Source organism: Heteronotia binoei, chromosome 5 (genome assembly GCF_032191835.1).
Source record: "Heteronotia binoei isolate CCM8104 ecotype False Entrance Well chromosome 5, APGP_CSIRO_Hbin_v1, whole genome shotgun sequence".
In the NCBI taxonomy this organism is placed as follows: Eukaryota; Metazoa; Chordata; class Lepidosauria; order Squamata; family Gekkonidae; genus Heteronotia; species Heteronotia binoei.
Genome location: NC_083227.1, coordinates 85,325,734 through 85,338,933, shown reverse-complemented (window position 1 = coordinate 85,338,933; position 13,200 = coordinate 85,325,734). Strand labels below are relative to the sequence as shown.

The following is a 13,200-nucleotide window of genomic DNA, read 5'->3' as shown; positions in this document are numbered from 1 at the left end:
CCGCATAGGGTCCATTTGGCTCTGTGGGCGGGCAAAAATACACCCCCCACCCAAACAAGGTTGGAGCAGGATGTTCAAACGGGCCTTCAGGGCACAGAGGTCCGACCACAGCACTGCATCAGCAGTAATATGGGCCACTGTCATTCCCGCCGCAAAGAGCAAATCCAGAATGTGTTCAGCCTGATGGGTGGGAGTTGTTACATATTGAGAGAGTCCCAGTGCACCATGGTTGACACCAGGTCCAATGCCAATGTGGAGCCCGCATCAGGTCCGACACCAATGTGGAGCCCACGTCATCGGCATAGACACTGAAGTCACCCAGGACCAGAAGTCTTGGGTGCTCCAACGCCCAGCCTGCTATGGGCTGGCAGGGCATTGGCCGGTGCAGAGGGAGGTTGGTACACCAGCCAAATTGCCAAACTCTCTTGCGCCTCAACCACCAGACCGGTACATTCAACACCAGTGATCCTTGGGGCCGGAAGTGCCCGGAAGGAGTAAGCCTCCCGGATGAACATTGCTACTCCTCCCCCCTGTCTGATAGTCCATGATTGCTGAAGGACTGAGAACCCAGTAGTAGCTACTTGGGAGAGAGCAACTGTTTCCCCGTCTTGCACCCAGGTCTCAGTCACGCAAGCCAGGTCCATATTCTGTTCTAGCAGGAAATCCTGCAAGACAGAGGTCTTATTATTAATGGACCTAGCGTTGCACAGCACCAATGTCAGAGGCAGATGCTTTGACTTGACCCCACTGCTTGCAACCGTTGGGATGGGACACAGGCTGGAAGGGGGTCGAATATTCTGGTATCTTGGCCTCCTTCCCTTATATAAACGCCTGTTCCCACTGCTGTACTTTCTCCTCCCCAGGAGCACCAGGATCCCCAGCTCAGTCATCACACGCTAATGGTCTCTGCAGGAACCTCAGACCAATCAGGATGTAACACTGATGGTAACCACAGTACTAAACCACCGAACAATATCCGATATGTTTCAATTTGGCAATAGAACAGGACTCTTAGGTCTTCCTGAAGAGTAGAAGAGCAACACTGACGGAAACATAACTGATGCTGTGGCAAAGTTTTTGCAGGCTGCTCTTCTACACAGTAATGTACTGTAATTTAAAATTTGCATTTTCTGATTTATTTTTGTATGGATTTTAGACCTTTTTAGAACATTTTTTTTGTGTTGACACCTGCTGACGTTTCATCTATTTGTATGCATATGTCTCTGTATATATGTGTACATCTATATTTTCTCTTTTATCTTTCCTTCAATGCCAATAAACGGAAATTTACTGAATAGATGAGCAATAACATTGAAAGGGTGGAGATAAAATGTGGATAGGGCTGCAGCCAGGGGCACAGTACTACACCACTGTCAGCTTTGCTCAGGCCAGTGAACACTGATACTATGATTCACTGTGTCTCCACTAGGAGGGGACTATAAAGAACAAAGTCAGTAAGATTGTCGTGATGGTTCATATGAACCAGAGGCATCCATATCCTCTGCATCCTGCCTTTCTTCTCACAAAGTTTAACTGGGAATATTCTGAGAGAGCTTACGTTATTTTGTGCACTGATGCAGCAACAGAATATTGAGGGTTTAACAGAGGCTAATCCTACAAATATGCTGCTTTTCCAGTTCATTAGAGTCAAATATACTGCCATAAAAAGCACATTCTACTGCTCTTGGAGACATTCTTACCATCGCAACTTGCCCAAAAGCAAGGCTGATCCTCTTTCCTTAAAATAATATTTTCAGCTGATTATTAAGTTGCTGCCATAAGCAAAAATTCCACTGGAGTTAAGTGCAAGTCTGTCTTATGCTCCCTACCAATTTGCTACAGTCAGGCAATTAAAGGAAACCCCTTCATTTATGAAAGTTTCCCTGATGGAATACATCAGCTTCAGGACTTCAGAAATCTTGGTTGAAAGTTGTTCTGAAAGTTCTTACCTGAAGAGATCCACTTCATGGACAGTAGGCAAAGCAATGGAAACCTGTGCAGCTGGCTGAAAAGTAGAATGAGCAGGGGGAAAGCTTTCAGTCAAAATAACAGAATGCAGCAGAATACAAGGCGCACATGCTATGCTGCCTTTCTAATAAATGATAACCAAATACTACTATGCATCTTTCAGTTCCAATACATTTACAGGAGGTGGAGGTGGAGAAGATTGGATTTATACCTCGCCCTTCACTTGGAGTCTCAGAGCAGCTTGCCACCTCCTTTCCCTTCCTTCCCCCACAACATTCTCCCTGTGAGGTAGGTGGAGAGAGCTCTTTCGAGAACTGCTCTTTGAGAGAACAGCTCTGAAAGGACTGTGGCTGGCCCAAAGTCACCCAGTAGCTGCATGTGAAGGAGTGGGGGATCAAACCTGGTTCTCCCAGATTAGAGTCCACGCTCCTAACCACTACACCGAACTGGCTCTCTTGAGATTCTACGCTGAATGTGCTACTCCCATTAGCCTGTTTGGTTCTGCACATATCAGAGCCAAACTTTGTTTTCAGTAAAGCTTTTGACAGGGTTCCCCATGATGTTCTGATGGGCAAACTAGAGGACTGTGGACTGGACTCTAAGAGAGTTAGGTGGATAAGGAACTGTTTGGAGAACCACACTCAAAGAGTAGTTGTCAATGGCATTTTATCTGAATGGAGGAAGGTGTCTAGTGGGGTGCCACAGGCCGTGGTTCTGGGCCCAGTACTTTTCAATATTTTTTCAATGATCTGTATGAGGGTGTAGACGGTCTACTCATTAAATTTGCAGATGACAGCAAATTGGGAGGAGCAGCAAACGCACCAGAAGACAGAAATAAAATTCAATGAGATCTGAACATGCTGGAAAAGTGGGCAGAAGTGAACAAGATGCAGTTTAAGTGCTTCGTTCTACATCTGGGTAACAAAACTGAGGAACATGCATACTGGATGGGGGATACACTTCTGGGTAGCATAATGGGGTAGTGGTGGACTGTAAGTTAAATATGAATAGCCAGTGTGATGCAGCAACAAAAAAGGCTGATGTCGTCTTGGAGTGTATCAACAGTGGCATAACATCCAAATCGCAAGATTAGTCTTGCTGTACAATGCATTGGTCAGGTTGTACCTGGAATATTGTGTGCAGTTCTGGAGAACTCACATAAAAAAGGATGTGGACAGATGAAGTGGGTGCAGAGCCAGCAATGAGGATGATTAGAGGCCTGGAGGCAAAGCCCTTTGAGGAAAGGCTGAGGGACTTGGGAATGTTCAGTCAGGAGAAGAGGAGGTTGAGGGGGGACATGATTGCTCTCTTTAAGTATTTGAAGGGCTGTCACTCAGAGAAGGGCAGGGAGCTGTTGCTGCTGGCAGCAGAGGATAGGACCTATAATAAAGAACTTTAAAAGGGTGGAAAGGTACTGGCTGGATATTAGGAAAAAACTCTTTTTGGGGGGGGGTTTAAACTTTTTATTAATTAAAAACAAAAATACATTCCAACAAACATCAACTATAATACTAATAACCATAGAATCTACCTTACAAGCCATCCTGTTATGAATACAATATGCAGAGTGTATTTCTAATATAAAGCAAAAGTTAAATACTTATCCGGTAATTTACACAATGTTTTTTGTTCAGATTGTACATAAGCAAAAAAGTGAAACCATTTCTCTACAAACAAGTTTTTATCTAGACCTTTATCGGATGCTTCAGAATTTTTTATGGTAGTAGCCAGCTTATCCATTACTACTAGGTCCCAAATTTTTAGAAACCAATTACGTTTAGAAGGTAAGACAGGGGCTTTCCAATGGTGAGCTATTAAAAATTTTGTGGCTAAAATAAGCATTGAAGCCAATTCATGTTTATGCTTAGGCATTTCCCCATTTTTCCAAAGGTTAAGCAAAATGGAGTCGGGGGTGAAGGGCACTTTGTGATCAATTATACGTTCAACAGTGGGCAAAATTTTCCTCCAGAATTCCATCACAACAGGGCATTCCCACCAGCAATGAATAAATGAGCCCTGGAAGCCACACCCTCTCCAGCATTTGGCATCTTTTGATCTTTTGGCGTAGAAAATCTGTAGTGGTGTCAGGTACCATCTGGAGAAAATTTTAAAGTTTTGTAGCCTCAAATTCAATATGGGGGTATGAAATAAATAAGATGACCAGAGTTTAGACCAACATTCTAAGCTGATAGTAGTCCCACAATCCTTGTTCCAAGCCTTCATAATTGAGCTGTCTAAAGGCATGTTTAAATTACCTAGTTCTTTATAAATAACAGCAGTCTTTCCTTTCATTTTGGGTATCGGGTCCATTATGGCTTCCTCAAATGCTTTCAAAGGTCTATTTAATTGAGACAAAATATTTGGGTTGTGCAATAAATGATGTAACTGATTGTATTGCAACCAGTCGGCCTGAAAGAGGTATTTTCTTTCCAGGTTCTTTAATGGTCTCATTGAATTATTTATAATTAGGTGTTTAAATCTGAATATACCTGCCTCTCTCCAGTTCTTAAAACTTGAATTGTCTTTTGCTGCAGGGAACCAGTCCTGCCCCAAGAAAACTGTTGCTGGAGAGGGATGGGGTGCTAATAGGAAAAACTCTTTTATAGTAAGAGTTGTTCACCATGGAATCAGCTATCTCAGGAGGTGGTGAGCTCCCCCTCACTGGCAATCTTTAAGCAGCAGCTGGACAAACACTTGCCAGGAATGCTCTAGGCTGATCCTGCACTGAGCAAGGGGTTGGACTAGATTTCCTGTATGGCCTTTCCAACTCTGTGATTCTATTATTCTTGCCTCTGTTCCCCTTTCCAACAGCCAAAGCTTGGTCACTCCATGCATAAATACCAGCTGAACCATGGACAAATGTATACGGACTTCAGCTGTTAGAAAGCTGTCTGAGGTGGAGAAAGAACAAAGTCAGTTGACAAGAAAGACAAAGACAGAGAAAAGAAGGAACAGTTAAGAAGGTAAAAATAGTAGGGTGCTAAAGAGAAAAGACAGAAGGCAAAAGAAGAAGGGGACAGCAAAAGATGAGACGGATGGACAGCGCTACTGATATAACTAACATGAATTTGAGCAGACTTTGGAGGATGGTGGAAGACAGGAGGGCCTGGCGTGAGTTGGTCCATGGAGTCACAAAGAGTCAGACTCGACTGTGAGGCTGAACAACAACAAAGAGAGAAAATGTGGAAAAGATAGGAGACTTAAGATAAGTAGAAAGAGAAACACTGGAAAACAGGAGAAGAGATAAGAAAAAGGAGAAAAAAGCAGAAGGAGCTATGTGTTTGGGCTATATGAAGTACTTCCCCTCCCGTTTTTCTGTGTGGGATTCACCAAGAAGCAGCACTCATCCTGGAGGAGTAACATCGTCATACATTAACTGATTGGATCTCAGGTCTTATGGAATATAAAGGACTCTCTGGAATGTGTTAACTTGATCCTTAAAAACCCCCTCTTTCTCACAGAGCTCTGTATTGTTCATCATTAGAAGTGGAATGGGAAATTATGCATTGCATTTCAGGCTGCTACCCTTAAATCTCTTAGGGAGCAATCTTAAGCTTGTCTACTCAGAAGTAAGCCCCATGTTACTGAGTGGGATTTCTCAAGAACGTGTCCTAAGAATTGCTGCCTTAAATACAGAATAAATCAAAAAAGCTATTTTTGTTAATATTATGACATTCAGAGATTTAGTTAAGCAGGAAATAGATCCAAGTGAGCAGCCGTGTTGGTCTGAAGAAAAGAAGAAGGAAGATGACTGCAGATTTATACCCCGCCTTTTTCTCTGAATCAGAGACTCAGAGCAGCTTACAATCTCCTATATCTTCTCCCCCTACAACAGACACCCTGTGAGGTGGGTGGGGCTGAAAGGGCTCTCACAGCAGCTGCCCTTTCAAAGACAACTCTTGCAACAGAAGGAGTCAAGTTGTACCTTTAAGACCAACGAAGTTTTTTTCAGAATGTAAGCTTTTGTGCCCTGGAAGCACTCTTCATAAAACAATAGAATGGAATGGCAAACAGTCCTAAATATAGAGAAAGTGGGCAGTGAATTAGTATGCAAAATCATGGAAATGTTTGTTAGCAGATTAAAGGAATCACAATTTGGGGTCTGGTGATTGTTAGTTATTATTATTATTATTTGTTTATTTATATTCCACCCATTCTCCATAGGGGCTCAGAGCGGAGAACAACATAAATGATAAAATCATGATAAAATCACAACAGCATAACAATAAAAACCGATTCGTTAATTAACATAAACTAACAATCACCAGACTCCAAATTGTGATTCTTTTAATCTGCTAACAAACATTTCCCTGATTTTGCATACTAATTCACTGACCACTTTCTCTATATTTAGGACTGTTTGCCATTCCATGCTATTGTCTGATGAAGTGTGCTTCCAGCACACAAAAGCTTACATTCTGAATAAAACCTTATTGGTCTTAAAGGTGCAACTTGACTCCTACTTTGTTCTTAAGCACAAAATGTTTGCATCAGCTTCTACTTCTAGTTTTCATTTTATTTTTGTACTTGAGTTTCTTGTTATTCCTTTCTTTACAGAGCCTAATACGCAACTTCACATATGGAACTGAAACTAGAAAATCAGCTCTTTGTTTTGAGACAGTATTGTAATGGCTGGTGAGTTATTCACTACCTGGTGTGCTGTCTGTAATACTTCTGTTGTTCCAGGCTTGTCATGACATGTAGGAATCCGTACCTTAGGAAAGAGATGGAATGTATTATTCATATTATTCCCCAGAAAACTGACACCTAAAATAAATTAGAGGTCACTCTTTACCTCTTCTTGAAAGCTGTGAAAATACTACATTTTAATTCACTGTCAGAAAAATGTTTTCTTTTTCAAAAGCATTATTACAAATAAACACTGCTGGAATAATTTTTAAAAACTTCTTGTCACTGCTTATACCAACAATTCTAACAATCCTCTGAGCAACAAATTCAATGTGAAAACCAACAAAGATCAAATGTTCACGAAGACATACAGTGAAAGAGCTATAATTATCCAAGAAAAGAAGCAATTAAAAGCCTCATGCATAATGAGTAAATAAAGTGCTAGCGCCATTACTGGACAGTACTGTACATTCATGACTACAAGAACCATGGACATGAGTCAATGCCATTTAGGTACTTTTCAGTGTCATTACTTGCAGCTGGAAAAAGCAAAGCACGTACATAAATTTCTGCCATTGTAATAAATAAGATTTAAAAGGGTTCCTCCCTAAGAAAGAGAAAAAACGTAACGTATAGGATTAACAAATTATTATTTCAGCTGACAAGTATAAATGTAATTTCACCAGCTGAATAAAGCAGCTAATGGGGCGGGGGGCTAATAATTTGAAACCGGGTCTAAGACCAAGGTCACTGCTACTGGTCGAGAATTTATCTGATCAAGGAAAGGACCTTGTCTGGAAAGACATGATGGATCAGGTCCGCATCTTAGAGATGTTTTTAAATTCACACATGTTTGGACATTCAAGTTATACTTTTGCATTAAGGCTTTGATTATTACACCACCCATGCCCTTCTTTAGAAAGGAATAAATAAAGTCAAACTACTGTAACATTGGGGCTGCCTCTGAAAACCACCCAGAAACTACAGCCATTTCAAAATGCTGCAGCAAAACAGTCAGTTCGAATTAAAACTGCCAGTTTTAACCCATGAAGACATTAGCAGCAAGATACATGAAAGCTTATCTCCTCCCCTAAGAACCTCTCTATTCAGATTCCAGCAGTGGCTCCTAGGACATTTCCTCTTTGGAGAGGTGTTGAGTAGTGACTAGAGAAAGAATTTTTGCTGTTCGGGAACCATGTCTCTGGAACTCTGTTATTTCAAGAAGGCATCTTGGCCCATTCACTTGCAGCGTTTAAACACTAGGCAAAGACATGTTCTCAGATAACTTTGGTCAGTGCCTCAGTTGGTTCTGTACAGTTTGCTTTCATCCATTATAAACAGTTGTGTTGCCTTCTTTCACTATGTTCATGTCAATTCTCTTTTCCTGTGTGCTCCTACAACATGAATTCCATGTAAATATGGAGGAGCCATGGTTTTGAAAAGATTCCACCAGCATTAACCTCTAGTGGTTACTTCTAGAATGTCTTAAGAGTCAATGACTTCAATTCCACTGGTTTTCAGTTCCACAGACTGAATTATTGAATGACTGACAAGCTCTTAATGCACAGTTCTAAATTTTGCTCAGTATATATATCAGGGCAACCCAAGCTGACTTCATTGGCTAAAACAGAGCTGTCAAACTCATTTGTTACGAGGGCCAGATCTAACATAAATGTCACTTTGTAAGGCTGGGCCATGCATGCCATAAAATGCAACATGAAGTACCAGAGACATAAACTTTATAAAGGTGATTCAGATGCTGAATGGCAATAGCAGGCTTGATTGGATTAGGTGTGATATGCAGAGAGATAGTAGGAGTGGAGATACCAGAGTTGGTAATAAGACAGGAAGCCTAAGTCTCAATCCCATCCAGGAGGATTCAGTGCAGGAGGATGCAAAAGAATAAATGGACATAAGTCTGACATTAAAAGCTACAACATTCAGTTGCTGACCTAAGAGTAGCAGTGCTATTACAAAGCAATTTCACAAGGAGACTGCTGAATTGCAACTACCAATGTGTGTTACCATCTGGAATCTGAAATCACTTCACTCTCCAAGATACAAGGACCAATCCAAGCGTTCTAATCAGGGTATTTTTGAAAGAAATTAAAATTCATATACAAACAGAGAAATCCAATATTTTTTTTTTTTTAAAAAAACTTTTCAGAATAAGCCAAAATAATTTCCTCAGTGTAACTAAGTTAAGAGTCCAATAACACCTTTAAGACCAACAAAGTTTTATTCAGGGTATGAGTGTTCATGTGCATGCACACTTTGTCAAACCGCATGGAATGAGACTTATGCATCCATGTATATAAGACAGAGGATGAACAGCAAATTAGTGTGCGTTTGCAATAAAAAAGGTCAACGCCATGCTGGGAATTATTAGGAAGGGAATTGAAAACAAATCAGCCAGTATCATAATGCCCCTGTATAAATCGATGCTGAGGTCTCATTTGGAGTACTGTGTGCAGTTCTGGTCGCTGCACTTCAAAAAGGATATTATAGCATTGGAGAAAGTCCAGAAAAGGGCAACTAGAATGATTAAAGGGCTGGAGCAGTTTCCCTATGAAGAAAGGTTGGAACGCTTGGGACTCTTTAGCTTGGAGAAACGTCGACTGCAGGGTGACATGATAGAGGTTTACAAGATAATGCATGGGATGGAGAAAGTAGAGAAAGAAGTACTTTTCTCCCTTTCTCACAATACAAGAACTCATGGGCATTCGATGAAATTGCTGAGCAGACAGGTTAAAACGGATAAAAGGAAGTACTTCTTCACCCAAAGGGTGATTAACATGTGGAATTCACTGCCACAGGAGGTGGTGGCGGCCACAAGTATAGCCACCTTCAAGAGGGGTTTAGATAAAAATATGGAGCAGAGGTCCATCAGTGGCTATTAGCCACAGTGTGTGTATATATAAATGTGTTGGACTGGATGGGCCGTTGGCCTGATCCAACATGGCTTCTCTTATGTTCTTATGTTCTTAGTGTACAAGGATAAAATATAATGAAATGTTTTAAGAGATGCAAACAAAAATAACAAGCTAAGTTAATACGGTCATCATTTAGATTCAATAGGCAAATAAATGTGTCAGGTGTGTTAATTATGGAGCGCTAAAGAGTATTTATCTGATCTTGTTGTTGTCTCCTCTCAAATGTGGAGGTAACTGGTGGTATCTTTTTCCTTATCATGGGGTGATTTGCCATGTAGCTGTGTGTGTGTTTGTGTGTGCGTGTGTGTGTGAGAGAGAGACAGACAGACAGACTGGGAGAGGGAGACAAGGGACAGGAAACAGGATGCAAACAGCACTGAGGGAGTTGGGAAAAAGCAAACAATGGTGGCAGCTGATGGTAAGAGCACATGGTAAGAGTGATGGTAAGAGCACAGAAGATTTGTGGATGCCCTCTCCCCTCATTGGTGGATCTGTATAATATGGGATGTAAAAGGAAGATACAAATGATCTTAAAGGACCCTTCACATCCGGGCCACTGCTATTTGAGATCTTACCATCAGGCAGACGATATAGAGTGTTGAAGGCTAAGACAAATAGATTTAAGGGCAGCTTCTATCCAAGTACTGTGATTAGGCTAAATGCAGGGTTATGAATGGTTATTTGTTTTAGATGTATTTAAATGGTTTATGTATATGTTTTTTCTTTAGTGTTGATGTGTTGGTATGTTTGTGGAAGAGCACCTCATTTCGTTGCTCTCATTTTCCTTTTTTGAGAGCAATGACAATAAATTTATCTATCTATCTATCTAGCTGCAGCAGTAGCCCTGGAAAAGGAAGGAGAAGGAAGTCATTCAGGGGCTGGATCCGGCCCATAAGCCATACGTTTGACACTCCTGGGCTAAAACATTCATTTTTAGCTTTTAGTACAATATACGTTGTCACACTGTGACTGACGACTGGCAGGCTGTTTTATCTTCTGTTCTTAACAGTTACAAACATAAAACAGTTAGTTGAATTCACACATCAAACAAGAACAGATGATGCTTAAAATTACCTTAATAACAATGCCCATAATGGGCAGATGCAGAGTTGTTCCTGGGACTGGTGATGGCCATCGATCAATATCACTACAAGCTGAAAAAAATAAAGCATGTAAATAAATACAGCCAATTCAGTTATAAAAATACTTCCTGAAATTTGTGATTAAAGGAGCGTCAAGAGACTGGCTTCCCTAGCAGTCTCTTAACTTTTCAGAAATATTGCTTTGAGGTTTACAAAAGTCATACCAGTTTCTCTCTCTGAAGACTCAGGTCATGCTATCTGCAGTTTCATATAAGAATATAAGGAAAGGAGGGAGTCAACACAGGTGCCAGTGAAGTCACTGGGCCTAGAAATTTCAGGCCAAGAACCCAGGGACAGTTTTGCCTACACATTCCAGCTCTTTAGTACAGGACTGTAATGGACTGAAGCAGTTAGCTTGGGTGAGCAGAGAACAGCTCACTCTGATTGACTGAGCCACAGTCATGGATACCAAATATATCAATTGCAAGGAGGCTTGCAGTGGAGGGAAATCGCCTCACAGTTGAGTTCAGTCTGAGCACTGAAGGAGTTGTTGAAGATATCAATTGGAAAGGAGCTAAGAACAACCTGTTGGCTGAGTTCCTTGAGAAGGACAGGATTTCAAGTTTCTGTCAGAGAGAGAGAGTTGAATCTGGAAGAAGGGCAAAACCAGGCTCTTTCTGTGAGGAAACTCTCTGAGTGGAAGCAGATGAAAACTGAAGACTCTGCTGAGGAGATCTGTCAGAACTTCAGGGCAGACTCCTGGTTTAATTAAGAACACACAAACACACTGGGAGAGAGGCTAGACTCTTGTGACTGAGAAGAAATCCCAGGGAAACTAGCTGGGTGGTACTGAGATACGCAGGACTGAGGGGCTTGTGAGATAGCACTCAAAGGTGTGAGTCCTGTGCTAGAGACAGAGTGTCTGTGTGGGGATATTTCTGGCACAAGTCAGTCCTCAGTGTGAAAGACAAAGAGTGTGTGACCCTTTTTTATTTTATAATCCTTCTCTGACTAGAGTGTTTCCTAGGGATAAGGAAGCACTGCCTGCCTGTTTAGTGTTTTTAGTTTTATATATCTTCAGCCTGCCAGTAGTTTTTATAAATACTTCAGCCTGCCAGCTTCTCTGGTGATTAGAGATTGTTTGATTAATTGAACTCCTGCCTGCCAACTGATTTGTTTATAATAACCAATAACTCTTATTTCACTCCCTTCCTTGCCTTTTGTAAATGAATAAATATACTTTTTGATTTTGAATTTAAAAACGTATGGTGCATAGTTATTTTTCTGACAGGATTTTATATTGTGTGCCTGAGATACTGGATGAAGGGGACAGAAAAATTCAGAGTGGTCATTTCCCCCAAGCTGACCCTGACCATCCGTCACAAGGACCCATGGGTGCCTTGCTTAATTAGGATCTGTAAAGCAACACACATAATTGATTAGGGCTTGTGTTAGAAACTTGTTTGATTAAGGTCATCTATTTAGCAACACATTTAATTGGTCACATTGAATCATGCCAACACAAGTAATTTGGCTTAAAGGAAGATCTTTCATTCTGGTTTGTGCCCTTTGTAGGGATTACATCTGTCTGTGGGACACCTCTTGATTCTTGACCAGGTGGGCCTTGCTGGCTGGAGCATCTGCCTTAACCTATGAAATTCTGGACTCAGTGTGGTAAGGAAACACCTGGACTTAGACAACCAATGCTTGTAAAAGTGCTTAGGTTAGATGATTTGCTTTTATTAGTTTATCTTTGCTGCTCATTGCTCTTATATCTTTACATATTCAACCAGTGCTGAGAGAGCTGCACTGGTTGCCTGTTGTGTTCCGAGTTTGCTTCAAGGTGTTGGTATTAACCTTTAAAGCCCTCTATGGTCAGGGACCTGTCTATCTACGGGACTGCCTTTCCCCATATATCCCCCAGAGAGCACTGCGATCAGGGACAAAAAATCTGTTGTCTGCCCCTGGCCCAAAAGAAGCCAGGCTGTGTATGACGAGATCCAGGGCTTTTTCGGTGGCAGCACCAGAACTTTGGAACACCCTACCAGAAGCCATAAGGGCCCTGCGGGATTTGTCTGCGTTCCGCAGGGCCTGTAAGACCGAATTGTTTAAACAGGCTTTTTACGGTTTGATTGAAAAAGGGCTGCCACCGGACATCCTACAGAATGCTGGCGATCATAGTCGAAAAGTCAATACCGCCTATACTGGACTGAAATAGCGCTATAGAATGGTTTTAAAGTTGATATATGTAAATTATGGTTTTATATGTTTTATTGGATTGATTGTTTTTTATGATGTTGTAAGCCGCCCTGAGTCCGCTTGCGGAGAGGGCGGGATATAAATGTAAAGTAATAAATAAATAAATAAATATTTCTTTAATAATAAATCCTATTGATTATATTTTGTGGTTTTCTTGGGTTCTGGAGCATCAATCTAAATCCATTACTTTAGCCCTATTGGCTGCAGCTACCACAGTAATTGTTTTTTGGAACTCAACTTGCAAGTGTCCTACCTTGCAGTGCTGATTTCTTGGTCTTAGACCCAAGAGGGCTAGAGACAGTCCACTGGTCTCTGGCTGGCAGGTTAGT

The 13,200-nt window shown here is 41.3% G+C and overlaps 1 protein-coding gene across 2 annotated transcripts in view; it reads right to left on the bottom strand.

Annotated features, from left to right (window-relative positions):
- Positions 1 to 13,200, bottom strand: part of DENND6A (DENN domain containing 6A) — a 64,848-nt gene that overhangs the window by 34,865 nt on the left and 16,783 nt on the right. For both annotated transcript variants that reach the window (XM_060239728.1, XM_060239727.1), the window contains exons 7-9: positions 10,605 to 10,684; positions 6,620 to 6,682; positions 1,950 to 2,005 (exon numbers count right to left, since the gene is read on the bottom strand). In XM_060239728.1, coding sequence (XP_060095711.1) covers positions 1,950 to 2,005; positions 6,620 to 6,682; positions 10,605 to 10,684 — 199 coding nt within the window. The remainder of the gene's footprint in view (positions 1 to 1,949; positions 2,006 to 6,619; positions 6,683 to 10,604; positions 10,685 to 13,200) is intronic.